The 15,332-nt window shown below is 38.9% G+C and overlaps 1 protein-coding gene across 1 annotated transcript in view; it reads right to left on the reverse strand.

Annotated features, from left to right (window-relative positions):
* Positions 1–1,518: 1,518 nt before the first annotated feature.
* The window catches only part of BCAT1 (branched chain amino acid transaminase 1), a 61,648-nt gene continuing 47,834 nt past the window's right edge, over positions 1,519–15,332 (reverse strand). The window contains exons 9-11 of the mRNA XM_017804886.1: positions 14,290–14,430; positions 13,090–13,164; positions 1,519–8,899 (exon numbers count right to left, since the gene is read on the reverse strand). Coding sequence (XP_017660375.1) covers positions 8,858–8,899; positions 13,090–13,164; positions 14,290–14,430 — 258 coding nt within the window. The 3' untranslated portion in view covers positions 1,519–8,857. The remainder of the gene's footprint in view (positions 8,900–13,089; positions 13,165–14,289; positions 14,431–15,332) is intronic.

The following is a 15,332-nucleotide window of genomic DNA, read 5'->3' on the forward strand; positions in this document are numbered from 1 at the left end:
TTCTCTTACCTGGCATTAGAAATCATTCCCTTGGGAGAGACAGAAGTAGACTATTTCTACATTCTTGTATCTTCTTTTACAAGTTCCTCACTGGAGAAGCATCAAGAACGAAGGTGCCACTACAGAAAATTTTGCTCCTTTTAGCAACAGGGCAATTCTTTAACAGATGTTAAAATCACCACTATGATGCCAAAACATCAGAACACTGAGCAAAAATAAATGAAGAAGAAAAACTGATACTCAACACTTTGGTTAATATGCCCTCAAAACTGGCATTTTTAATTCTAATATTGACTGCCTATAATTGGAATCCCCAACGTTTGTTTCCTTGCCCTGTTTATATGTGCACAATGCCGGTTATTTTCCTTCTGCTTTGTCCTCCTCTTATATTCTTTTAAAACTGACTTTTTTTGTCACATCTTCACAAGAGTTTGTATCCCAGATCAGAGCCCTGAAAATTGGTACTCTCCATCCCCAAGAGCACAGTGCTGGTGGTGATAATCCAAGTGCTTTCTTGGGCAGAGCTATTGCCAGCTACTGAGATGTCTCAAATGAAAAAAAGAAAAAAGAGGTCTTTTTAAATTTAGCTAAAAGGCACAGGTCTGTCTCTGAAACCCACTCAGCACCTTGTAGGATAAGTCCTCAGTTTTTTATTACTAGTGAGTTTTGAAAGCTGAAACTCAAGCCAGAATTACAGTTAAGAAAGGTTCCCCTAGGATGAAAGTGGAGAGGCCAAAACACAGGAATAAAGCCTGATTCTGACATGTTGGGTTCACTCTCCCAGTAGTAATTAATAACTTAGTACTTACCTATCTACAGCTTCTTTAAAGTGTGCTGTATCCATGCCAGCTTTTCTGGTCACTGAGAACCAAACCAGGTGGAAAATGTACCCTGCTGTTTACTTTACCACAGCATGGATCAGTGCTACCTTTAATCACAGTATTGCCTGCACTGAAAAGCAGGAATACGTCAAGATTTTTGGTAAATACAACCACCACACATGGCAAACGTCAAGATTTTAATGACACTCACTTTTCAGTGCTTTCCATCTTCAAAGGGTTTCCCACTGGTTGACATGTTTCAGAGTAATGACTGTTTAAAATTGCCCTGTAACGTAAGTGCTCAAACTATAAAGCTGTTTTCTGGTGTTCTTCTCTCCCCTGAGTTCATCGCCCCCAAACCCTTAGAATGGGAGCTGTATTCAGTCACAGCAACACAGTCCCACCATATTAAAAACTGCTTCATGACAACATGGTTGGTAGGTGGGTGGTTTTGCTGGTGAATTTGTCCAGCATTTTACTGTGAGACAACTGGCTCAGCCTCCAGGCTTGGCAGGGTAGGTGCATGTCTGCCACTTGAGTCTTGCTTTGCTGTTCTTACATGCCCCCCTTCATTCAGAAACTCTTTTTTTCTTTTAATCCAGCCTTCAAGCATGTGTTTCATAGATGGTCCCATCTATGGGATAATAATGCTTAGCTGTTGTCAACAGTGATGATTTCATAACATGTCACAAACAGGTGCCCATTATATTCCTTTATTGGAGACAGAAACATTGCATAATTACAGATTTGATGAGGAAAACTGCAAATAGTATAGACTGATTCTACTGCCAGCAAAATACAGTTATGACAGGATTTATAGACATACAAATATAGTGCTTCTCTCATGCCAGATGGTCGGTACGTAACAATGCCATTAGGAGCGCTTAATTGTGCTTCTACAAAACCTTTAGAGAAGAATGAGGTAGAGTTTCCTTTAGTTTATCCAGTATTTTTTCACACATCTGTCCTTTACTGCTTTTATATGCTTCAGATCCTTGTAAAATACCCAGTTAACTTTTAACATTGGAGGAAACAGAGACCCTTCAAGGTGTTTACTTCTCCCTCTCTAAGTTGCTAATTTCCCACTGCTTATATGCTAGGGTTTCAGATAACTACTACTGCACCCTTCTAAATGCCTCAAAGGTCAAGTAGATCAGGACATCTGTCTTTCCAAATTTCTGCCTCGGCAGAAATTGTTTGTAAATAGCTTCAGAAAAAAACTCTTACTGGTCTCCATTATGGCAAAGAACTGTTTTCATTCTGTCACTCTCTATTAGTGGCCAAGCCTTCTCCCTGGAGACAGAGGGAATAGATCCGCTCTTCGTCAAGGTCCTTGACTATGAAATAGTGTTAACGATGCATTTGTCTCCTACTTGCAGTTCTAGTCAACAATTATTTAGAAAATTAATACAAATTATGGGAAGAGAATAGGCCACTGACCTGTTAGATGATCCGGAGCATTAAGTGTTTGTTTTGACCTAATATTTTACTGGTTTATTACATATAAAAGTGTGTTGCAGGTTTCAGTTGAGATATGAGGGCCCAAGTTATGAAAATGTAGGCACAGATGTAGGTATTTAAGCAACTGAGTAAGAGCATCTACTGTCCTGCTAGATTTTTGGTATACCTGGGTGGTCTCCTGGACTGAACAAGAATGGTAAAGATGTTCTTCTGGCCTCCTGCGTTCACTGACTATTTTTCCTCTCACTCCTGGCACACCTGTTCTGGAAATAGAAGACTTTTCACTTTACCTTTTGCTCTGGCATTTCCTGCAAGCACTTACTATTCACTAAAGCCCCAGAGAAGTGCACTGGTAGGGTGCAGTAGAGAAAAAACCCTGTTATTTCACCTGAAGTGGGCACAATTCTAGTGACAACCAAATCATAGTGAAGAGGGAATTTGGCATACAGAAAGGAGGTGATTACATAAAGAATAAGAATGTTTGCTTTCTTCCTATAAGGTACTGAGATATGATAGTGTAAGATAATAGTTCAGCAACACTGCATAAGACTTCTAAAATGAAAAGCAAAGTTTTTATAAAAAGGTGCAAAATTTCAAAGATTCCATGTTCATCTCTTGATCACTTTGATCATAAAATGAAAGAAATTCTGTTTCTGCCCGACAGTACCTCCTGAGATAGCTTCTGAGCTCCTGCATCTCATCCTGAAATGTCTGCTCTAAGCCTGACAGAATCAAAAACTATAAAGAGTCAGTGTTATTAAGAGAACCAGCTCTTAAGAAACTTTCCCAACTCTCGCTTAGAAAAACAAGCAATACACTTATTTTACCTATTGTTCCCTGCGTACCTCTTTGGTAAAAACCAAAAATGACCAGTGTTGGAAAACCACTTGGAACACTGGAGTTAAATGCTTCCACAAAGTTGTCTTCTCTGTTTCTACCTTAACATTACCCAGCAGGCATTTTAAAGACTTAAAAATTCTACATCAAGGTCTTAAATCCTCCTTAAGATCTTTCTATGAACATGAAATTTAAAAGTCTTTTTTTAAACCATGGCATGAAAATTCAGGATTGTGGTAAAAATCAGACACAATAAATTAACTTTCAAGATAAGCAAACAGTATAAATTCATGTTCAGAGAGAGGGATGAGAATATGGCCATGCTGTTATTACTAGTGAACAGAATAAGATTATTTTTAGTATATTGGGGTGTGGTTAACCTTGCTAGTGTGATTAATGAGAATTTTATCTGAGCTAGTAATTCCAAAACTTTATTCCAAATCTAAGGCTTGACTGTTCTAGTTCAGTATTGTTCCTCAGCTGCTAAATCCTAATGTAACCTGACTGTTCTACCTCAAGGCAACGACCAAGCTAGTTTTGTTTATGGAGCTGGGGACATATTTGCCAAGTGTGCTGTAGATGGCACTCAGATTTTGCACAGTCAGGGAAAATATCCTGGAATTCCTACAAAGCGTCATGCTCAAAGCAAGGCCTGGACAGGAGGACTGCTACAAAAGCATTTTTCACCAATGCAATGCCAGTATTCTCTCTATTAAGAAGTTGCTTAGCTTAAATAATTTAGGACCTGTGAATTTTTTTTCCAAATCTTGAGGATAGTGACAAAATACAGTAAAACAGAGTTCTTCCACACTTCCAAATTGCTGTTCAGAAGATCTGTTGTCAAGACTGACAAAGAGGTCTCTGCCGGTGCTCCTTGACTGAGTGCACCTCTAAAACAGTCTCATGTTAATGACTTTACACTGAGGGGTATAATCCTTCCTTCAAGTATCATTTTTAAATAGGATAGCCCTGTTTGAGGTGAATTCTCTTGTCAGGATCTTTCTGTATGCTACTTTGTATTCTGAACTACACCTGTTACTCATTTACGGGTTCATGCAGCAAATCTTTAATGTGTTTCTAATTCAGATAACATTTTTCTCCTCCATGATCAGAATGGTTCTAATCTAAAGTAATCCTTGAAATACTGGACTCTACACGGCATCTCTCTCACTGCTTGAAAAGCTTTGTCTGGAAAGCTTATTTGATCTGTAATAAAATAACTTTTTATGCAAAAGTTTGGATTAGAGTTAAAAGTAAAATCACTGGTAGTACTACTACTCTACACTTACAAAGAGGTTAGATAACTTGTCCAGGGTCACAAAGTCAGCAGCAGTCTATTCAGGCATTACATGGGTGGTAAAGCAGAATTCTGATCCCTCAACACCTGGAATACGAACAAAATGCCTTTTTTTTCTTTTTTTTTTTTTAACTGCCATGATTGCTAAAAGAAAAAGAATGCAGATGGTCACTTTTAGGTATAAGACTCAGTGGCATGATGACAGAAGACTGGGGAAAAGGGGCTGCAAATCCACGTGGAAGGGAGAGAAAGACAGCAAGGAAGAGCCCACCCCGGGACACATTCAGCCATCATTTACACCTGCCCACCTCTCAGGATACGAGCCTGACATGAGAACATGAAAACTCACCACCCATGGGGTGGATCCCATGCCCAGGCAATGTGCTGTGGTCTGGCAGGCTGTGCTACCACCTCTTTTATTCTACTCCATAGCAAGGCACTATCAACAGACAGTTCACACTATGAAATCTGTTGAGATTATACAGATTGTTCTGGAGAGGCCATTGAATTCAAGAGGGTTCCTCCTCTAATTAGGCAGCTGTGAAATCAGTCCCAGCTGTTTTTCTGTCTAACTCCTTGGAATACCATGTATTAGACAGACATTTCAAATAACTTGCATTCCAAATTAATTTCAAAAATCACATTTTTCCAAATTAACAGTCTTCACGCCTGAGGATAAATAAGTATAAAATAAGTGTACAGAGTGTATGGTATCTCTGCGTTGAATTTGGCAAACCCAAAGAAGAGTTTATCCACAAAGAGGAGGAGTGGAGAACAACTGCTTTTTGGCTTGAGATAGCTGAACAGGTGTAAACAATGGCTGAGCAGAGACATCTCACTGCCTTGCTTTTGTCTTACCAGACTTCCCTTCTATATCCCAGAAAAACCATGTTTGCTTTGAACTGCTATGGACTGAACAGATTATCTAGTCTAGGAGCCTTTATTAACATTCCCACCTGGGTCTGTCACTGTAAATTCTCAGTGAATTTGCCCTCATTGCAGTTAGGAATCTAGTTAGGTAATGCGGGTTGCTGAAGCCGTAACTCTTGGCACCAGAACAGCTCGTATGAAATGCCAGTTTCCTGAAAATGCTCTTATTTGACAGACTTCTTTCTTATGCATGAATCATGCTCACCAAACTGAAAATTAAGGACATGCTCAATACTGAAAATAATAATCAAAAGAATGAAGGGAAGAAGAAAGAACATATGAAAATTAGAATTCATTATTATCCTTTTAAAGTACCAGTGTTTGTAAAACATAAGCATGTGAAAGGCTGAATCTCATTTGATCAACCCAATTAAACATTAAATAATTGCAGCCAATTATGCAAATATCACACAACAATATTAATTTGTTGATCTTTTTTTGAACAGTCTCAAATTCTCCTAATGTTAGACTATCTTATGTCTTAAATGATCAATTACCAGAACCATAACTAAGTGATGAAGAATGGATAATTGCCTAGTTATGATGTACCATACTCTTTCTATGTAAATCTGTTGCAATTAAACAAATAGGGCACATGGAGAAAAGATGTGCAGATGTTCTTTTACAATCTATTATTAGCTCAGGGAATACCACAGTTCCCTCCTAAATTTTACAAGCTAAACCAGGGAGAATGCAATACCAAATACTCTCTATTACTTACACATATTATTTCGTTCCTTTGGTTAATGGGATAAAAAAGCAGTGGCAGAATTCAGAGTAAGACAGCATGCAACACCAGAAGAATTTCCTGTACTATACTGAGCTGTCAGCTCCCTTATTTAGGTTTTACATTTTAAAATCTAGAACCTATTCCCCTGGATGCCATTTGGAAACAAGCACAACTTTGAGTTGACACAGCCAGAGTAAAGCAATTAACCAAGATCTTCAAGACAACAGTTAACATACACACACTACATGTTTTTTTCTTCCCTGCAAGAAAAGACCATGCATTTCTATGGGTCATTCCAGTTTCAATTCTCATAATTTTGAAGTCTCCATCAGCTCAAAATGTGCAGTGAAAGGAAAGGTGTCTCCCTGGTCAGTGCAGGAAAGAGTGCAAACCACACCAAATGAAACCGCCTGGCTTCTTCACATTAAATTATTTGAAAAGAGTTTAAGAAGAGGTTTATACAACTTTCAGGTTTACACTACAGTAAAATAATTCTTCTATCTGGTCCTTATTCATTCTGCCTACTGAATAGATTACTGCTGGTGCACTGAGGCCTTCATGGGGATTTTTGATATCCAGTATCTGTCAACCCTAACTTCATCTTGAGATGTTAAAGTATTGTACAACCACTGAAGATAGATATTTTCACTTTTCCTTTTGCTGCTAAATCTAAGATGAACATAAGGGACAGATTAGATAGTTCAGTTAAAAGGAAGCCACATGTGGTTTCTCATTACATATTCTTGTAGAGAGCTCCATACCACACTCTAGTTAAAGGCACTCTTTAGTTACGATACTGGTCTCATCAGATAAATCTTCCTACCCCATGTTGCATCTTGACATATTCCCCATGTAATTTTTCCAGCCATGTAATTAAAAAAAAAGGAAAGGCTACCAGCAGCTTGTAGTACACAGTAAGATACTGAACGAAGACCAGCACACGGTACAGATTCAAATGGTCAGAAATACAGTCACACGTCACTATTGCTACTGTAAGTGAAACACCATTTTGTGCTTGCAGTTGTTGTCTAAAGAAAAACCTATTCAACAAATTTTAACAATGATTACAGTGTCAGAGAGAACCTTCAACTGTTCTTCATTAAAAGATCAGATCGGACCGCAGTGAAAGGTAGGAAAAGTCATGATTTAAGGGAGCAAAAGAAAGAAATGGCTAAGAAAGGGTTGTCTTTAAAACCAGACCAAAAATGAACAGGAAAGCCATAAGGCTATTCTTTAACAGTTGCATAAGGCATGGATGGTCTATTATAAATTATATTTTGCCTTTTTAAACTATGTTAACAAATACCAGTAACTACAACGGACTTACAAATCATGGGAGAGATACTGTTGGTTCTTAAAAAAATAAAGTGCTAAATGTTTCCCTTAATACTGGTGCATCTCTACTGCAAACTAGGACAAGAAATGTTTCACTTTTGCTTCTTATAGGACTCCAATAAAGTGTCAATAAAGTTCCACCAGTTTTACACTGAAGTAGCACTTTGGAACATTGATACAGAACATGGTGATCCTTTTTGGCAAGAGAGATCTTAAAGCTGTTCAACAAAGCTGTGTGCAAAAGGAGAAAGCTAATAAATATTACAGAATGATTGTTAGTGAACATTTGCAGAAGTTATTTCCCTAACTAGGGGCTACATGCTCTGTATTGCTTCCAAAGTATCAAGACTGCATGTGAGAGAGCAGCGTTAAATGGGGAATTATGTGCTTAAACAGAATGACATCAGGGTTTTGAATGAAAGCTCTTTCCTTCTTGTGCTAGACATTTGCTTGTTGACAACATTGCTTGTTCCTTAATAGGAAGGCCCTTCTAGTACACATATGTCAATGAAGACTGGATACATTTCACAGTGAGGGGTGAAGGGGACAAGAAAAACATTTTGCTGGTCTAAATTATGTGATTGGATGATGAAAGAAATTCCTTAATCCAAAGTCTGGGTTGCTGTGAAGAGTGGTTGAATTTTCACAGCCACAGTTGTCTAATCTTATTTTCTAGACATTCGGCTGGAAGGCAACACTGTGCCCACAATTTCCAGCTCTGTACTAGGCCTAACAAAGGGGAACTTTTGCCTCAGCAGGGCCTGACCATGCCCTTCAAATCATGTCTGGAGGAATGTATTCAACTATTAGAGAGGTATGCACTGCCCTGAGCAGCCACTGCATATCCCCACAGAGGGAAAGGCAATAGGCCAGCAGGGACCATATTGCAGGCTAAGACCGAGTTAGAGAGTTTTGGCCCAAAGGACAGAGTTATTCCACAGAGTATGCATGAGGGGATCTAGAGGGCTATGCAAACTCAGGAATCTCCCATACAAGCAGAGTATTGAAGGAAAGAGCATATGGCTAAACGTATTTGTTTCCCAAACACAGAGCAAAAGGCAGGATAATGCCAACAGAACCCTGCAGGCAGCAAACAGGCGATGTCCTCGTGTCACACGACGTGTTCTGCTGGTGATGGCAGCTAAACAAACCAAACTGAAGAGCAGTTGAAGAGCATTTTACAAGTTTTCAGACTGTACATAAGGAGGCACTAAGGAAACCATTAGGAAAGTTCTATTGCTAACATTTAGCACCTCTACCAAGAAGACAGGCTTCTACCAAGGAGATTACAGTAGAAATCAAAATGATTGTGTTCACATTTGCCGGATTGTGGAAACAATCATCCCGGGGAGCAAATTGATACTTAAACTATGCTACGCACTGGCAGCTACAGAAGTTGTCATTATTTGTGTCTGTTCTATCTGGAGGGTCTGAACTCGTCCACCTTCATGACACCAGCACTGTCCAGTCGCTGTCTTCTCTTCCATACTGAAACAAAGCAAAAATGGAGTTTAAGAATAGAAGTTAAAAGAAACAGTGTACAGTTATGATACATTCTTAGGTCTGGCCTCAGAAAGATTCATTTCCACTGCTCTGACAGTAGTTTATACTATCTCTTATGTCTTTACTTCTGTCTTTGATTTGACCACAGCCTAAAAGTAGCTTGAAGCTTTAACCATATTCCAGCAGGTTGACTAGGAAGGGGCAATACTGATACTAGAGATGATACAGAACAGTCCTGCTTCACTTCCATCAGTTTAATCCAGTTATTCCCTGAGGTCTGCTCACTAATTCTCTTCTAACTAAGCCCCTGCTCAAGCTCCAATAAACAAACAATTTTTTTTAACTTCTTTTTATTTTCAAGGTGGTTTTTTATTATAACATTCTGACTGACTGTGAAACAGAAGCATCACAAATATCAGAGAGTACAATTAGAGAGAATTGTAATCCAAAATAAAACAAGTCATCTTTCCATACACAAACCAACAGGATCACCAGGCAGAAACGAAGGCAACTTATGGCAGGAAAGGATACAGTCATTAGGCAGCACTTCTAGTTGCTAAGCTGGCTGCATGTTCTAAAGCTCTGTCACCAGTCCTGTAAACAATGCTCCAGAGAGACCCCAAAACACACACAGGGCTCAACTAAGTAAATAAAACAGTGGTGGACACACTAGAGGCAGATGTGAGTTGGGAGTCCTTTCCCTCAGTACTAAGTTCAGGGAGCTTAAAAACACTTTCAAACAAGAAATAAAGATTGATTTTAAAAGCTTCATGTAGGCTGAAAACATCACTTAATGATAACTTATCCAGAGTGGATAAAAGGAACTCCTCCAATTCAGGTTCTACATCATCAGGAGAGGAGATAAAGGGACAGGGAGAAGACAACAGCTCCAAATCAGGATGAGCCAAAGATCCACCAAGGAGTGGTGTTCACTGTGCTTGTGTTTCACTCTCTAATCCAGCAGGTAAAGCCTCTACGTGACCTTCATATGTGTCACATCTACTTTTCATTACTAATTCTGCTGCTCCTGTTCTTCAGTCTGCAACGTGGTTGATTAACACTGGTCAGGTGCTACACAGGACCTTGCACAAATTACTTGTTCAAAGGATTTTCAGCTTATATTTCCAGTAGTCAGTGTGGTTGCCTTGGGAATTATAACCAAGGCAAAGCAGATGTATTGTTAGTGTAACCACAAAACACTAAATTACCTTCATGTGAGGCAATTCTGTTGAGGCTGGGGGCAAAGGGTGGAAAAAAGAGATGTCTTTGACCTTCCTATCACTGCCTCTCAGGGAAAAGGTGGCATCCCCACGTCCTCCAAACCAGAGAGCAGGCAGAGGCCAGGGGATTATTTGTAAATTTTGTTGTTTTTAAGTAATAGTATCATGTAATGCTCTGATGCTGACCAGAAGTTCCAGGGACTGGTCTGGGTTGCCATTTGACTACATTTTGCACCTGCTTCCAGAACTAAAGAGGGAATGAAATGTGATACCACAATCAAGAGGTTTTCATTCCAGAAATAAAAGCAGGTTTAGCATCCTTTTCTAATTCTGTCAAAGACTTTTTGACTTCAGGCTTGTCAATCCCATCCCTCTTACACTGCCCATCACACCCAAGTCTTGCTTTGTAAAACTTAACACATTCATTCTCCCTTCTTGGTTGTTTTCCAGTGGCCTATCCACTTAGATTGTGCAACTTTGAAAAAGACAGGGGGTTGACTAAATATCTGTTCACTGCTGTCTTGACTGCAGTGTTTAAATGTATTTTCTATCATGTAGCATAATCAACGTATCTTACCTTCTGTCCAACCCCTTCAAGTTGCATCTTAATCTATGTTTTAAAGGGTATAACAAGAGCTTGTTTATTCTCAAAGCATGGATGAAAACCCACAGAAACATCCAAGTATATTCCCAGAGAAAACAATCTCATCCCTAAATCTTCTAACTCAAGCAGTTATAGAAGACAGTTTACTATGACTAACTCATTCATAAACACACCATTATTTTTTACAATGTAATTGATTTAAACTGAAGTCTTTATCAACCTTTAGTGATCACGATATCTACTCAGTGATGGGAAGGGAAATGTGTATTGCAGTTCTACTACTGTCTCTCTCAACTGGCATGAGAAATGGAATCAGTTCTGCCCATGAGTTTCTAATTTGTCACTCCAGCTCTAGTTCCACTGAACAGCTGTTCACACCCAAAGAAATCCTGTTGAACACAGCAGACTTGTGAAAGAACAATAAGCAGCATGAAAACAGACTTGGAAACACAATAATGAAGAGAGTATGAAAATGTTAAAAAAGCATGCATTGTACTCAAGAGAATTGGTATAATAATACTGGATACAGAGCCCTGCACCTCCTGGTCAGAGGTTCACATGCAGGACAGTGGTGGTGCTGAGAATTTTTACTTTTTTACAAATGTCTGTTGTTCAACATGAAATGGATACGTTGCCCTAGTTCAGGCAACAGCACAGAGACCAAAGCCATGTTTGGCTGTAATTTCCATTGATATTTATTCTTCAGAACTTGAAAATTCTTTGGAAGAACAGCCTCAAACTGTCCAAATGGTATGACAATAGTCCAGTGATACTGCAAAGAGATCTTTTATTTTAGCCCTCTTGGTAGAAGATATAAAAGATCTTGGTCAAAGATCCTGAGAACCCCCCTGACATTTTAAGAATATTAGATATTGCATTTTGTCTGTTGCAGCACTGTTTTCTGTATGACATCCTAGGGTCCATTTGGATATGAGCCCAAGGAAGGCTTGGGACAAGAACTCAGAAGTAAATATATGCATAATAGTCCAGGAGTAATGAATTTACTCTTGGCATGTAACTAATGAACACAGGGTATGTACACAGTTGAAAGCAAAAAAGGTCCATATGCACAGTTGTAAAGGTCAAAGAAAAATAATGTTTAGTAACAATCTACACTTTTTCAGCCTCCTCCTGAGCCTTGGTTGGTGATGGAAAACCAGAGTGATGAGACAAGAGGCAATGGGCAGAAACTGATGCACGGAAAAATCCACCCAAATATGAGGAAGAACTTCCTTACTGCGGAGGTGACAGTGCACTGGAATAGGTTGTCCAGAAAAGTTGTGGAGTCTCCTTCACTGGAGAAATACAAGAACTGTCTGGATGCAATTCTGTACAATGTCCTCTAGGATGGCCCTGCTTGAATAGGGAGGTTGGACCAGATGACCCACTGTGGTCCCTTCCAGCCTGATCCGTTCTGTGATCGTGTGATCAGGGAGGGCATGGAGGAAACCTCAGGGAGAAGGCTGGATAAATTTGTCTTAAGCCAGTCACTATATATTGGGCAAGGGAGAATGACACATATCACAGAATTACCGGTAAGAAGTTAAAAATTTTAGTGGCAAATCTAGCATCTTGAGCCAAGAGCTAAGAATGTGGAATGGAAACCATAAGACTTAATTTGAAGAAATCCTGATAGTATTGCCAAGCAACTGCTATTGGATCTTAAATAAAGGGGCTTGTAACATGACAAGACCTACTTTTACAAGTAGGTGGTCTTCAAGACCACGTAAACTACACTAAATAAGGGAGAGAAAACAGGCAACTAAAATAAGAAGGGCCATCTCATGTTGATCACTGACTTTACCTGAAACGGTATTGGCTCCTGTGCCCAGACATGGAGATAAAGCACAGATTCCAAATAGACTGTGATGTTCAGCAAATCACAGAGAAAGGAACTGTTTTAAGAACAAGAAGTGACTGTGTGATTGGAAAGATGCTGAGAAAGAGACACAGTGATCAGTTGGCTGCATCCTGTGACTGTTTGCTGCTTCACCCATTACTGATTAGACTGTACTCATTTGTGATCATGGTTAAAATGCTTCATAATCCTATTTTTTCGCCTTAAAAAGGAACCTATAACAATAGTACTAGATTTCACTGATAACAGTAATATCTTGCAACTCCTATCCAGCTTCCAAGATGAACAGGGAAAAACCCTATTACACTTCATCCCTATTATATTTTCTCAAGGAAAAGAGAAGAATATTGATAGAATAATCACACCAAATGAAACAGTCTATATTATTATGTAATGCTTTCTATAGCACCATTACCCAAAAGATTATTTTCCAGTGCTTTCAAATGTTCACCTTTTATTATTTTATCTGGTTATAGAAGAGGAAACACTTTACCTGGATATCACTCAGCTTATTCAGGAAACGAGTTGCTAACTCAGGCCCATTCTCCATAGTTGGAATGTGCAGATCCTGACATGGAATAAAGGAGCAGGAGAGGGGGGAGAGAAAAAGAGAGTAATATGAAGTAATAACCATACATATGAGTGCCTTATGGTTGCCAACAATTTTAATAAATATTTATCATGCTGTCTAGCCCTCTTTACAAGTAGTCAAAGGTTGTTGAAATGGTGGTTTTTTTTACAGGAGGGCATGCTGAAGCAGTGAAAAGTTAGATTAGTAGAACTGTTATGCTGTTTTTAAATAGAGGCTAATCTAAGCCTTCCAAAAGATCTGTCCAAAACAGAGGGAGTATTGTGTAGGCAAGAGTAGTAACATTATATGCAGTATTTCATTTCAAAATATATCGTGTAGAAATACAACACTTACAGAACTTATCACTTGGCACCTTGATGTCTCTCATATTCTCTTAGCATCAGATAGTAACAATATATTTATTCTAGTTTATTAATTCAAGAAGTATCACCTAACAGCCAATTACTCTACTTACCACATTTAATGGAACAAAGCACATCCCTATATTCAACTTCAAAGCCCCAGCCTTCTGAACTACCTTTTTGCTGGCTAAATAGCATCAAGTCAGCTGAACAGCCTGAATGGCTGTGGAGTTCCACCTGTGCAGGAGAAATCTCCCATATGTCCATAGTAGGTGGAAGCAGCTGTGCACCCTCCTGAAACAGCTCTTCCATCAGAGCTGAGATGAGGGGTGAAGAAGAGATAAGCTTGAGAAGGAAACACAGCAGTGGCCCAGAAATTAGGTTTCCTGTCAAAGTCTTTCCTCTCCTCACCTTTCCCAGGTGCCTTAGCTTTGGAAAAAAATGTTCAATGAAAGAAACATGGGAGAATGTATTTTTCTGTATTTGCAAACAACCCTGGGGTGGGAATTGTTTGTTGTTTTTTTTTTTTTCATTTTCCATGCAATTGAAATTTTATGTTTTTAACTATTACAAAATTTCTAGCAGACAAGAGGGAAAGTTCCCTTCTGACAACACACCAGTAACTCACTTGAAAAACACTGCTCATCTTTACAGGCAGCACTGCTTTTCTATCTCCCTTGTTTTTTGCTTCAGCTGCAATTAATTACAATAAAATTCTGAAGAAAGAAGAAAGGAAGAAAAAAAAGAGACATTTTCTTACCTTGCCCTTATATAAAATTTTAGAGATAGGACATACAATGCAAGCTGTTCCAGCACCAAACATCTCCTTTACTCTGTCTTCTTCCAAGGCAGCTGTCAGATCACTCATGGTGATGTATCGCTCAGACACTTTGAATTCTCCCTGCATGAGAAGAATCCACCATAAAAATTGTAAAAAGTTTAAAAATGTCTGCATTTTTGTTTTCCATGTTGAAACATCTTTAATAGAACTGTTTGCCTAGTGGCAAATCAATCAGGTTTGGGCTCTGATCTTGTGAACTTTTCAAACCTCCCAGAATCACACAAAATAGACTTTAATCAAAAGAACAACCTTCAACTAAGCTGATGGTTTGCCAGACACAATGCTGATGATTAAGTGACACTTCCCTCTGTTTTAGTACAGAATATCTGTATCACACTAGGGAGTAACATCCAATAATTTGTCATTTGTCATGTTACACAGGATCTGACTACTCATGGTCTCTAACACGCTTCAGTTTGTACAAAAATTACTCAATTATATCAAGAGAGCCTTTGCATCCCACTCTCAGAATCACTGATTCCTAAGCAAAATACATTCTGTTAATTCCACCTGCAAGGCCAACCAGATGTGATACAGTTTTTTAATCCGTAGTGAAATTTCACACTGTAGCCTGCACACAGTTGTCACATACAAAAATTAGCTGTACTGCAGGCATGAGTAAAGCAATTCACACTGAACAGTCTTAACACTGGAAGTGTTTTACCTCCTAAAAGTGTTGAAGAACGCGTTGCAACTGATTGAGGGGATGTGTTTAAGAGAAAAAAAATAAACATCAAAATTTGAAAGTTTCATTTCGTGGATTTGTAGGGACATTATTGTCCTATCAGACAAAACTAAAGCTTAGCCCTTCTTTTATATGCAAGCTTTTTAACATGAAACAGAGATGCTTATGATGGCAGAAAATATGATTATCTCTGGACAGGACAGTATTTGGAGAGATAGAGGCAGGGACACCATGTAAGCAGAGTTTCAGATAGGTTAGGCAGTGGATGTCAGGAAGA

The sequence above is a fragment of the Lepidothrix coronata genome, unplaced genomic scaffold, assembly GCF_001604755.1.
Source record: "Lepidothrix coronata isolate B3197 unplaced genomic scaffold, Lepidothrix_coronata-1.0 Scaffold10, whole genome shotgun sequence".
Classification (NCBI taxonomy): domain Eukaryota; kingdom Metazoa; phylum Chordata; class Aves; order Passeriformes; family Pipridae; genus Lepidothrix; species Lepidothrix coronata.